This window comes from Oncorhynchus keta, unplaced genomic scaffold (assembly GCF_023373465.1).
Source record: "Oncorhynchus keta strain PuntledgeMale-10-30-2019 unplaced genomic scaffold, Oket_V2 Un_contig_14805_pilon_pilon, whole genome shotgun sequence".
Lineage (NCBI taxonomy): Eukaryota > Metazoa > Chordata > Actinopteri > Salmoniformes > Salmonidae > Oncorhynchus > Oncorhynchus keta.
The window spans coordinates 21,453-34,729 of record NW_026278959.1 but is presented as its reverse complement, the minus strand read 5'-3'; the positions used below and the strand labels follow the sequence as shown (position 1 = coordinate 34,729).

The window sequence follows — 13,277 nt, the reverse complement described above, 5'->3', positions numbered from 1 at the left end:
CTATCTGGAGATGAATGTACTGACTATGACTGGTCCACCTAGCTATCTGAAGATGAATATACTGACTATGACTGGTCCACCTAGCTATCTGAAGATGAGTGTACTGACTATGACTGGTCCACCTAGCTATCTGAAGATGAATGTACTGACTATGACTGGTCCACCTAGCTATCTGAAGATGAATGTACTGACTATGACTGGTCCACCTAGCTATCTGGAGATGAACGTACTGACTATGACTGGTCCACCTAGCTATCTGGAGATGAATGTACTGACTATGACTGGTCCACCTAGCTATCTGAAGATGAATATACTGACTATGACTGGTCCACCTAGCTATCTGGAGATGAATGTGCTGACTATGACTGGTCCACCTAGCTATCTGAAGATGAATGTACTGAATGTCCTGACTATGACTGGTCCACCTAGCTATCTGGAGATGAATGTACTGACTATGACTGGTCCTCCTAGCTATCTGAAGATGAATATACTGACTATGACTGGTCCACCTAGCTATCTGAAGATGAGTGTACTGACTATGACTGGTCCACCAGCTATCTGAAGATGAATGTACTGACTATGACTGGTCCACCTAGCTATCTAAAGATTAATGTTCTGACTATGACTGGTCCACCTAGCTATCTGGAGATGAATGTGCTGACTATGACTGGTCCACCTAGCTATCTGAAGATGAGTGTACTGACTATGACTGGTCCACCTAGCTATCTGAAGATGAATGTACTGACTATGACTGGTCCACCTAGCTATCTGGAGATGAATGTACTGACTATGACTGGTCCACCTAGCTATCTGGAGATGAATGTGCTGACTATGACTGGTCCACCTAGCTATCTGAAGATGAATGTACTGACTATGACTGGTCCACCTAGCTATCTGAAGATGAATGTACTGACTATGACTGGTCCACCTAGCTATCTGAAGATGAATGTACTGACTATGACTGGTCCACCTAGCTATCTGAAGATGAGTGTACTGACTATGACTGGTCCACCTAGCTATCTGAAGATGAATGTTCTGACTATGACTGGTCCACCTAGCTATCTGAAGATGAATGAACTAAAAGTAAGTTGCTCTTCATAAGTCTAATAAATAATTAAAATGGTGTTGGTGTTGTGGACGTTGTGTAGGAATTGCGTTGGAAAAAAACACAATTATTGTACAATATATTGGGTAACACTACGTAGCCTACATTATGCATTTATAACTTCGACATAAGGCGTTATGATATAACATCTGTTTTAGGCTTTGGAGGCAATCCTTGCAATAAGCAAATGTGTATAAGATGTAAAACTGTATTGTGTGCCCCAATTGTTGCATATGCATTCATAAAGCCTTTATAACAACTACATAAGACATTATAACATCCGGGCTTTGGATTGGAGGAAGCTTGATTCAACTCCAGTGTCTATTGGCTTTAGCCCAGTGATTCTGACCTCCCTAACTCTCTGTCCTTGTGTCTCTCTAACAGCCTATCGTTGCTATGCTCACTATCTAAAGATTGAAGTGAGTCAGAGTCACCCGGTGATGAAGGCCTTCTGTGGGATGATGCTGCAGTGTGCCAGGCAAGACGGGGCCGAAAAGAAGGCAAGAGATGCAGAGGAAGGTGTGTACTAGTCCTGTAACCTACCACTAGTGGTGGTGTGTACTAGTCCTGTAACCTACCTCTAGTGGTGTGTTCTAGTCCTGTAACCTACCTCTAGTGGTGTGTTCTAGTCCTGTAACCTACCTCTAGTGGTGGATACTAGTCCTGTAACCTACCTCTAGTGGTGGATACTAGTCCTGTAACCTACCTCTAGTGGTGGATACTAGTCCTGTAACCTACCTCTAGTGGTGGATACTAGTCCTGTAACCTACCTCTAGTGGTGGATACTAGTCCTGTAACCTACCTCTAGTGGTGGATACTAGTCCTGTAACCTACCTCTAGTGGTGGATACTAGTCCTGTAACCTACCTCTAGTGGTGGTACTAGTCCTGTAACCTGCAACCTCTAGTGGTGGATACTAGTCCTGTAACCTACCTCTAGTGGTGGATACTAGTCCTGTAACCTACCTCTAGTGGTGGATACTAGTCCTGTAACCTACCTCTAGTGGTGGTGGATACTAGTCCTGTAACCTACCTCTAGTGGTGGATACTAGTCCTGTAACCTACCTCTAGTGGTGGATACTAGTCCTGTAACCTACCTCTAGTGGTGGAGTGGTGGTGGATACTAGTCCTGTAACCTACCTCTAGTGGTGGATACTAGTCCTGTAACCTAACCTCTAGTGGTGGATACTAGTCCTGTAACCTACCTCTAGTGGTGGATACTAGTCCTGTAACCTACCTCTAGTGGTGGATACTAGTCCTGTAACCTACCTCTAGTGGTGGATACTAGTCCTGTAACCTACCTCTAGTGGTGGATACTAGTCCTGTAACCTACCTCTAGTGGTGGATACTAGTCATGTAACCTACCTCTAGTGGTGGATACTAGTCCTGTAACCTACCTCTAGTGGTGGTAGACACTAGTCCTGTAACCTACCTCTAGTGGTGGATACTAGTCCTGTAACCTACCTCTAGTGGTGGATACTAGTCCTGTAACCTACCTCTAGTGGTGGATACTAGTCCTGTTACCTACCTCTAGTGGTGGATACTAGTCCTGTAACCTACCTCTAGTGGTGGATACTAGTCCTGTAACGTACCTCTAGTGGTGGTGGATACTAGTCCTGTAACGTACCTCTAGTGGTGGTGGATACTAGTCCTGTAACGTACCTCTAGTGGTGGTGGATACTAGTCCTCTAACCTACCTCTAGTGGTGGATACTAGTCCTGTAACCTACCTCTAGTGGTGGATACTAGTCCTGTAACCTACCTCTAGTGGTGGATACTAGTCCTGTAACCTACCTCTAGTGGTGGATACTAGTCCTGGAACCTACCTCTAGTGGTGGATACTAGTCCTGTAACCTACCTCTAGTGGTGGATACTAGTCCTGTAACCTACCTCTAGTGGTGGATACTAGTCCTGTAACCTACCTCTAGTGGTGGATACTAGTCCTGTAACCTACCTCTAGTGGTGGATACTAGTCCTGTAACCTACCTCTAGTGGTGGTCCTGTATACTCTAGTCCTGTAACCTACCTCTAGTGGTGGTGGATACTAGTCCTGTTACCTACCTCTAGTGGTGGATACTAGTCCTGTAACCTACCTCTAGTGGTGGATACTAGTCCTGTAACCTACCTCTAGTGGTGGTCCTGGATACTAGTCCTGTAACCTACCTCTAGTGGTAGGATACTAGTCCTGTAACCTACCTCTAGTGGTAGATACTAGTCCTGTAACCTACCTCTAGTGGTAGATACTAGTCCTGTAACCTACCTCTAGTGGTGGTGGATACTAGTCCTGTAACCTACCTCTAGTGGTGGATACTAGTCCTGTAACCTACCTCTAGTGGTGGTGGATACTAGTCCTGTAACCTACCTCTAGTGGTGGTGGATACTAGTCCTGTAACCTACCTCTAGTGGTGGTGGATACTAGTCCTGTAACCTACCTCTAGTGGTGTGTACTAGTCCTGTAACCTACCTCTAGTGGTGGATACTAGTCCTGTAACCTACCTCTAGTGGTGGATACTAGTCCTGTAACCTACCTCTAGTGGTGGTGGATACTAGTCCTGTAACCTACCTCTAGTGGTGGATACTAGTCCTGTAACCTACCTCTAGTGGTGGATACTAGTCCTGTAACCTACCTCTAGTGGTGGATACTAGTCCTGTAACCTACCTCTAGTGGTGGATACTAGTCCTGTAACCTACCTCTAGTGGTGGATACTAGTCCTGTAACCTACCTCTAGTGGTGGATACTAGTCCTGTAACCTACCTCTAGTGGTGGATACTAGTCCTGTAACCTACCTCTAGTGGTGGATACTAGTCCTGTAACCTACCTCTAGTGGTGGATACTAGTCCTGTAACCTACCTCTAGTGGTGGATACTAGTCCTGTAACCTACCTCTAGTGGTGGATACTAGTCCTGTAACCTACCTCTAGTGGTGGATACTAGTCCTGTAACCTACCTCTAGTGGTGGTGGATACTAGTCCTGTAACCTACCTCTAGTGGTGGATACTAGTCCTGTAACCTACCTCTAGTGGTGGATACTAGTCCTGTAACCTACCTCTAGTGGTGGATACTAGTCCTGTAACCTACCTCTAGTGGTGGATACTAGTCCTGTAACCTACCTCTAGTGGTGGATACTAGTCCTGTAACCTACCTCTAGTGGTGGTGGATACCTAGTCCTGTAACCTGTAACCTCTAGTGGTGGATACTAGTCCTGTAACCTACCTCTAGTGGTGGATACTAGTCCTGTAACCTACCTCTAGTGGTGGATACTAGTCCTGTAACCTACCTCTAGTGGTGGATACTAGTCCTGTAACCTACCTCTAGTGGTGGATACTAGTCCTGTAACCTACCTCTAGTGGTGGATACTAGTCCTGTAACCTACCTCTAGTGGTGGATACTAGTCCTGTAACCTACCTCTAGTGGTGGATACTAGTCCTGTAACCTACCTCTAGTGGTGGATACTAGTCCTGTAACCTACCTCTAGTGGTGGATACTAGTCCTGTAACCTACCTCTAGTGGTGGATACTAGTCCTGTAACCTACCTCTAGTGGTGGATACTAGTCCTGTAACCTACCTCTAGTGGTGGATACTAGTCCTGTAACCTACCTCTAGTGGTGGTGGATACTAGTCCTGTAACCTACCTCTAGTGGTGGATACTAGTCCTGTAACCTACCTCTAGTGGTGGATACTAGTCCTGTAACCTACCTCTAGTGGTGGATACTAGTCCTGTAACCTACCTCTAGTGGTGGATACTAGTCCTGTAACCTACCTCTAGTGGTGGATACTAGTCCTGTAACCTACCTCTAGTGGTGGTGGATACTAGTCCTGTAACCTACCTCTAGTGGTGGATACTAGTCCTGTAACCTACCTCTAGTGGTGGTGGATACTAGTCCTGTAACCTACCTCTAGTGGTGGGTACTAGTCCTGTAACCTACCTCTAGTGGTGGATACTAGTCCTGTAACCTACCTCTAGTGGTGGATACTAGTCCTGTAACCTACCTCTAGTGGTGGATACTAGTCCTGTAACTAGTCCTAACCTCTAGTGGTGGATACTAGTCCTGTAACCTACCTCTAGTGGTGGATACTAGTCCTGTAACCTACCTCTAGTGGTGGATACTAGTCCTGTAACCTACCTCTAGTGGTGGATACTAGTCCTGTAACCTACCTCTAGTGGTGGATACTAGTCCTGTAACCTACCTCTAGTGGTGGATACTAGTGGTGGATACTAGTCCTGTAACCTACCTCTAGTGGTGGATACTAGTCCTGTAACCTACCTCTAGTGGTGGATACTAGTCCTGTAACCTACCTCTAGTGGTGGTGGATACTAGTCCTGTAACCTACCTCTAGTGGTGGATACTAGTCCTGTAACCTACCTCTAGTGGTGGTGGATACTAGTCCTGTAACCTACCTCTAGTGGTGGTAGATACTAGTCCTGTTACCTACCTCTAGTGGTGGATACTAGTCCTGTAACCTACCTCTAGTGGTAGATACTAGTCCTGTAACCTACCTCTAGTGGTGGATACTAGTCCTGTAACCTACCTCTAGTGGTGGATACTAGTCCTGTAACCTACCTCTAGTGGTGGATACTAGTCCTGTAACCTACCTCTAGTGGTGGATACTAGTCCTGTAACCTACCTCTAGTGGTGGATACTAGTCCTGTAACCTACCTCTAGTGGTGGATACTAGTCCTGTAACCTACCTCTAGTGGTGGATACTAGTCCTGTAACCTACCTCTAGTGGTGGTGGATACTAGTCCTGTCCCAACCTGTTACCTACCTCTAGTGGTGGATACTAGTCCTGTAACCTACCTCTAGTGGTGGATACTAGTCCTGTAACCTACCTCTAGTGGTGGATACTAGTCCTGTAACCTACCTCTAGTGGTGGATACTAGTCCTGTAACCTACCTCTAGTGGTGGATACTAGTCCTGTAACCTACCTCTAGTGGTGGTGGATACTAGTCCTGTAACCTACCTCTAGTGGTGGTAGAACCTACTAGTCCTGTCCTGTAACCTACCTCTAGTGGTGGTGGATACCTAGTCCTGTAACCTACCTCTAGTGGTGGATACTAGTCCTGTAACCTACCTCTAGTGGTGGATACTAGTCCTGTAACCTACCTCTAGTGGTGGATACTAGTCCTGTAACCTACCTCTAGTGGTGGATACTAGTCCTGTAACCTACCTCTAGTGGTGGATACTAGTCCTGTTACCTACCTCTAGTGGTGGATACTAGTCCTGTAACCTACCTCTAGTGGTGGATACTAGTCCTGTAACCTACCTCTAGTGGTGGTGGATACTAGTCCTGTAACCTACCTCTAGTGGTGGATACTAGTCCTGTAACCTACCTCTAATGGTGGATACTAGTCCTGTAACCTACCTCTAGTGGTGGATACTAGTCCTGTAACCTCCTGTAACCTACCTCTAGTGGTGGATACTAGTCCTGTAACCTACCTCTAGTGGTGGATACTAGTCCTGTAACCTACCTCTAGTGGTGGATAGATACTAGTCCTGTTACCTACCTCTAGTGGTGGATACTAGTCCTGTAACCTACCTCTAGTGGTGGATACTAGTCCTGTAACCTACCTCTAGTGGTGGATACTAGTCCTGTAACCTACCTCTAGTGGTGGATACTAGTCCTGTAACCTACCTCTAGTGGTGGATACTAGTCCTGTAACCTACCTCTAGTGGTGGATACTAGTCCTGTAACCTACCTCTAGTGGTGGATACTAGTCCTGTAACCTACCTCTAGTGGTGGATACTAGTCCTGTAACCTACCTCTAGTGGTGGATACTAGTCCTGTAACCTACCTCTAGTGGTGGATACTAGTCCTGTAACCTACCTCTAGTGGTGGATACTAGTCCTGTAACCTACCTCTAGTGGTGGATACTAGTCCTGTAACCTACCTCTAGTGGTGGTGGATACTAGTCCTGTAACCTACCTCTAGTGGTGGTAGATACTAGTCCTGTTACCTACCTCTAGTGGTGGATACTAGTCCTGTAACCTACCTCTAGTGGTAGATACTAGTCCTGTAACCTACCTCTAGTGGTGGATACTAGTCCTGTAACCTACCTCTAGTGGTGGATACTAGTCCTGTAACCTACCTCTAGTGGTGGATACTAGTCCTGTAACCTACCTCTAGTGGTGGATACTAGTCCTGTAACCTACCTCTAGTGGTGGATACTAGTCCTGTAACCTACCTCTAGTGGTGGATACTAGTCCTGTAACCTACCTCTAGTGGTGGATACTAGTCCTGTAACCTACCTCTAGTGGTGGTGGATACTAGTCCTGTAACCTACCTCTAGTGGTGGATACTAGTCCTGTAACCTACCTCTAGTGGTGGATACTAGTCCTGTAACCTACCTCTAGTGGTGGATACTAGTCCTGTAACCTACCTCTAGTGGTGGATACTAGTCCTGTAACCTACCTCTAGTGGTGGATACTAGTCCTGTAACCTACCTCTAGTGGTGGTGGATACTAGTCCTGTAACCTACCTCTAGTGGTGGTGGATACTAGTCCTGTAACCTACCTCTAGTGGTGGTGGATACTAGTCCTGTAACCTACCTCTAGTGGTGGATACTAGTCCTGTAACCTACCTCTAGTGGTGGATACTAGTCCTGTAACCTACCTCTAGTGGTGGATACTAGTCCTGTAACCTACCTCTAGTGGTGGATACTAGTCCTGTAACCTACCTCTAGTGGTGGATACTAGTCCTGTTACCTACCTCTAGTGGTGGATACTAGTCCTGTAACCTACCTCTAGTGGTGGATACTAGTCCTGTAACCTACCTCTAGTGTAACCTACCCTCTAGTGGACCTGTAACCTACCTCAGTGGTGGATACTAGTCCTGTAACCTACCTCTAGTGGTGGATACTAGTCCTGTAACCTACCTCTAGTGGTGGATACTAGTCCTGTAACCTACCTCTAGTGGTGGATACTAGTCCTGTAACCTACCTCTAGTGGTGGTGGATACTAGTCCTGTAACCTACCTCTAGTGGTGGATACTAGTCCTGTAACCTACCTCTAGTGGTGGATACTAGTCCTGTAACCTACCTCTAGTGGTGGTGGATACTAGTCCTGTAACCTACCTCTAGTGGTGGATACTAGTCCTGTAACCTACCTCTAGTGGTGGTAGATACTAGTCCTGTAACCTACCTCTAGTGGTGGATACTAGTCCTGTAACCTACCTCTAGTGGTGGTCGATACTAGTCCTGTAACCTACCTCTAGTGGTGGTGGTGGATACTAGTCCTGTAACCTACCTAGTGGTGGTGGATAGTCCTAGTAACCTACCTCTAGTGGTGGTGGATACTAGTCCTGTAACCTACCTCTAGTGGTGGATACTAGTCCTGTAACCTACCTCTAGTGGTGGATACTAGTCCTGTAACCTACCTCTAGTGGTGGATACTAGTCCTGTAACCTACCTCTAGTGGTGGATACTAGTCCTGTAACCTACCTCTAGTGGTGGATACTAGTCCTGTAACCTACCTCTAGTGGTGGATACTAGTCCTGTAACCTACCTCTAGTGGTGGATACTAGTCCTGTAACCTACCTCTAGTGGTAGATACTAGTCCTCTGGTGTTATATACAGAGCCTTTGGAAAACATTTAGACCCCTTGACTTCTTCCTTATTGTTACTTTATAGCCTTATTCTGAAATTGATTAAATTGCCCCCCCTCATCAGTTGTCCTTCCGGAAGGTTCTCTCATCTAGAGATCTGTCACTCTGACTATCGGGTTCTTGGTCACCTCCCTGATCAAGGCCCTTCTCCCCCAATTGTTCAGTTTGTCCGGTTGTCCATCTCTAGGAAAAGTCTTGGTTGTTTCAAACTTCTTCCATTTAAGAATGATGGAGGCCACTGTGTTCTTGGGGACCTTCAGTGCTTCAGTTATTTTTTGGTACCCTTCCCCATATGTGTGCCTCGACACAATCCTGTCTCGGAGCTCTAAGGACAATTATTTCGAACTCATGGCTTGATTTTTGCCCTGATGTGCACTGTCAACTGTGGGATCTTATATAGACAGGTGTATACACATAGACAGGTAGACAGGTGTGTGGCTTTCCAAATCATTTCCAATCAATTGAATTTACCACAGGTGGTCTCTAATCAAGTTGTGGAAAGGATTATAAATGGAAACAGGGTGCACCTGAGCTCAATTTAGATTCTCATAGCCAAGGGTCTGAATACTTATGTAAAGTATTTCTGTTTTTTTATTTTAATAGATTTTCAAAATTGTTTCAAATTTGTCATTATGGGGTATGGTGTGTAGATTTCAGAGGACATTTTTTGGCTTCGTCATTATGGGGTATGGTGTGTAGATTGCAGAGGACTTTTTTTGGCTTTGTCATTATGGGGTATGGTGTGTAGATTGCAGAGGACATTTTTCTATTGAATCCATTTTTGAATATGGCTGTAACGTAACAAAATGTGGAAAAAGTCAACCTAGTCCTGTAACCTGAATGCTTTTCGAAGGCACTGGGGTTCATTCAGAATAAGTACAGTTGCCTTATCCCCTTCTATTGGATGCTGCTACAGTGCTGGGCAGGATGGGGTTGTGCACAATGCACGTCACTCTCAACGCTCTGACTCCTCCCTCTCAACGCTCCGACTCCTCCCTCTCAACGCTCCGACTCCTCCCTCTCAACTCTCTGACGCCTCCCTCTCAACGCTCTGACTCCTCCCTCTCAACGCTGCGACTCCTCCCTCTCAACGCTCCGACTCCTCCCTCTCAAAGTTCCGACTCCTCCCTCTCAACTCTCTGACGCCTCCCTCTCAACTCTCTGACGCCTCCCTCTCAACGCTCCGACTCCTCCCTCTCAACGCTCCGACTCCTCCCTCTCAACGCTCCGACTCCTCCCTCTCAACGCTGCGACTCCTCCCTCTCAACGCTCCGACTCCTCCCTCTCAAAGTTCCGACTCCTCCCTCTCAACTCTCTGACGCCTCCCTCTCAACGCTCCGACTCCTCCCTCTCAACGCACTGACGCCTCCCTCTCAACTTTCTGACGCCTCCCTCTCAATGCTCCGACTCCTCCCTCTCAATGCTCCGACTCCTCCCTCTCAACTTTCTGACGCCTCCCTCTCAATGCTCCGACTCCTCCCTCTCAATGCTCCGACTCCTCCCTCTCAACGCACTGACGCCTCCCTCTCAACTTTCTGACGCCTCCCTCTCAATGCTCCGACTCCTCCCTCTCAATGCTCCGACTCCTCCCTCTCAACGCACTGACGCCTCCCTCTCAACTTTCTGACGCCTCCCTCTCAATGCTCCGACTCCTCCCTCTCAACGCTCTGACGCCTCCCTCTCAACTCTCTGACGCCTCCCTCTCAACTCTCTGACGCCTCCCTCTCAACTTTCTGACGCCTCCCTCTCAATGCTCCGACTCCTCCCTCTCAACGCTCTGACGCCTCCCTCTCAACTTTCTGACGCCTCTCTCTCAATGCTCCGACTCCTCCCTCTCAACGCTATGATGCCTCCCTCTCAACTTTCTGACGCCTCCCTCTCAATGCTCCGACTCCTCCCTCTCAACTTTCTGACGCCTCCCTCTCAACTTTCTGACGCCTCCCTCTCAATGCTCCGACTCCTCCCTCTCAATGCTACGACTCCTCCCTCTCAACTCTCTGACGCCTCCCTCTCAATGCTCCGACTCCTCCCTCTCAACGCTCTGACGCCTCCCTCTCAACTTTCTGACGCCTCTCTCTCAATGCTCCGACTCCTCCCTCTCAACTCTCTGACGCCTCCCTCTCAACGCTCCGACGCCTCCCTCTCAATGCTCCGACTCCTCCCTCTCAACTTTCTGACGCCTCTCTCTCAATGCTCCGACTCCTCCCTCTCAACTCTCTGACGCCTCCCTCTCAACGCTCCGACTCCTCCCTCTCAACGCTCTGACGCCTCTCTCTCAACGCTGCGACTCCTCCCTCTCAATGCTCCGACTCCTCCCTCTCAACTCTCTGACGCCTCCCTCTCAACTCTCTGACGCGTCCCTCTCAACTCTCTGACGCGTCCCTCTCAACTCTCTGACGCCTCCCTCTCAACTTTCTGACGCGTCCCTCTCAACTCTCTGACGCGTCCCTCTCAACTCTCTGACGCCTCCCTCTCAACTCTCTGACGCCTCCCTCTCAACTCTCTGACGCGTCCCTCTCAACTCTCTGACGCCTCCCTCTCAACTTTCTGACGCCTCCCTCTCAACTCTCTGACGCGTCCCTCTCAACTCTCTGATGCCTCCCTCTCAACTCTCTGACGCCTCCCTCTCAACTCTCTGACGCGTCCCTCTCAACTCTCTGACGCCTCCCTCTCAACTTTCTGACGCCTCCCTCTCAACTCTCTGACGCGTCCCTCTCAACTCTCTGATGCCTCCCTCTCAACTCTCTGACGCCTCCCTCTCAACTCTCTGACGCGTCCCTCTCAACTCTCTGACGCCTCCCTCTCAACTCTCTGACGCCTCCCTCTCAACTTTCTGACGCCTCCCTCTCAACTCTCTGACGCCTCCCTCTCAACTCTCTGACGCGTCCCTCTCAACGCTCTGACGCATCACTCTTAATTAATATGTGTTCATATTTCAAGTGCAATATGGAACATTTCTAAAGGACTGCTGTCTCTTACAAAAAGGCGACGAGAGGATAATTATGTCTTGAATGACCTGCTGTCCAACATAATATATAATTGGCTCATACCACTGTCTGTCACGTACAGTAGAAGATTGTGGGAAGCAGAAAGCTGGCCTGAGTATAATGTGGTTTCATTTATACCCTGGTCCTGATGCCTTTCCACGATCAGATCTGTGATAAACTAATCATTTGTCCTTACGGTGAGGTGTGCCCACGCATAACGCCCCATGCTCTGTTCTGTTCAGCTGTCTGCCCACGTTATGTTCTATTCATCTCGGAGGCTGTCACTAAAGGAAGACAAACACGTCCTATAGCTGTTAACTGGTGTTGGGACAGCCCGTTAATTGGTTAAACTGATGTTGGGACAGCCCGTTAATTGGTTAAACTGGTGTTGGGACAGCCCATTATTTGGTTAAACTGGTGTTGGGACAGCCCGTTAATTGGTTAAACTGGTGTTGGGACAGCCCGTTAATTGGTTAAACTGGTGTTGGGACAGCCCGTTAATTGGTTAAACTGGTGTTGGGACAGCCCGTTAATTGGTTAAACTGGTGTTGGGACAGCCCATTAATTGGTTAAACTGGTGTTGGGACAGCCCATTAATTGGTTAAACTGGTATTGGGACAGCCCATTAATTGGTTAAACTGGTGTTGGGACAGCCCATTAATTGGTTAAACTGGTATTGGGACAGCCCATTAATTGGTTAAACTGGTATTGGGACAGCCCGTTAATTGGTTAAACTGGTATTGGGACAGCCCATTAATTGGTTAAACTGGTATTGGGACAGCCCATTAATTGGTTAAACTGGTATTGGGACAGCCCATTAATTGGTTGAACTGGTGTTGGGACAGCCCATTAATTGGTTAAACTGGTGTTGGGACAGCCCGTTAATTGGTTAAACTGGTGTTGGGACAGCCCGTTAATTGGTTAAACTGGTGTTGGGACAGCCCATTAATTGGTTAAACTGGTGTTGGGACAGCCCATTAATTGGTTAAACTGGTATTGGGACAGCCCATTAATTGGTTAAACTGGTATTGGGACAGCCCATTAATTGCTTAAACTGGTATTGGGACAGCCCATTAATTGGTTAAACTGGTATTGGGACAGCCCATTAATTGCTTAAACTGGTATTGGGACAGCCCATTAATTGGTTAAACTGGTATTGGGACAGCTCATTCATTGCTTAAACTGGTATTGGGACAGCTCATTCATTGCTTAAACTGGTATTGGGACAGCCCATTAATTGGCTGAACTGGTATTGGGACAGCCCATTAATTGGTTAAACTGGTGTTGGGACAGCCGATTAATTGGTTAAACTGGTGTTCAGTTAGACAGGTTGTTCATTCTGACAACGTTGAGTGACTGAGGGTGTGGTCACTGAAGGCAGATGTAGTGAAGAAATGAATATTATGTAGTATAGGATTCCACCATGGAGGTATTAATATGTAGTATAGGATTCCACCATGGAGGTATTAATATGTAGTATAGGATTCCACCATGGAGGTATTAATATGTAGTATAGGATTCCACCATGGAGGTATTAATATGTAGTATAGGATTCCACCATGGAGGTATTAATATATAGTATAGGA

General features: G+C 47.2%; 1 protein-coding gene across 1 annotated transcript in view; it reads left to right on the top strand.

Annotated features, from left to right (window-relative positions):
- The window catches only part of LOC127918757 (receptor for retinol uptake stra6-like), a 142,214-nt gene that overhangs the window by 122,642 nt on the left and 6,295 nt on the right, over positions 1 to 13,277 (top strand). Inside the window, exon 16 of the mRNA XM_052501943.1 lies at positions 1,490 to 1,624. Within this exon, the coding sequence (XP_052357903.1) occupies positions 1,490 to 1,624 (135 nt within the window). The remainder of the gene's footprint in view (positions 1 to 1,489; positions 1,625 to 13,277) is intronic.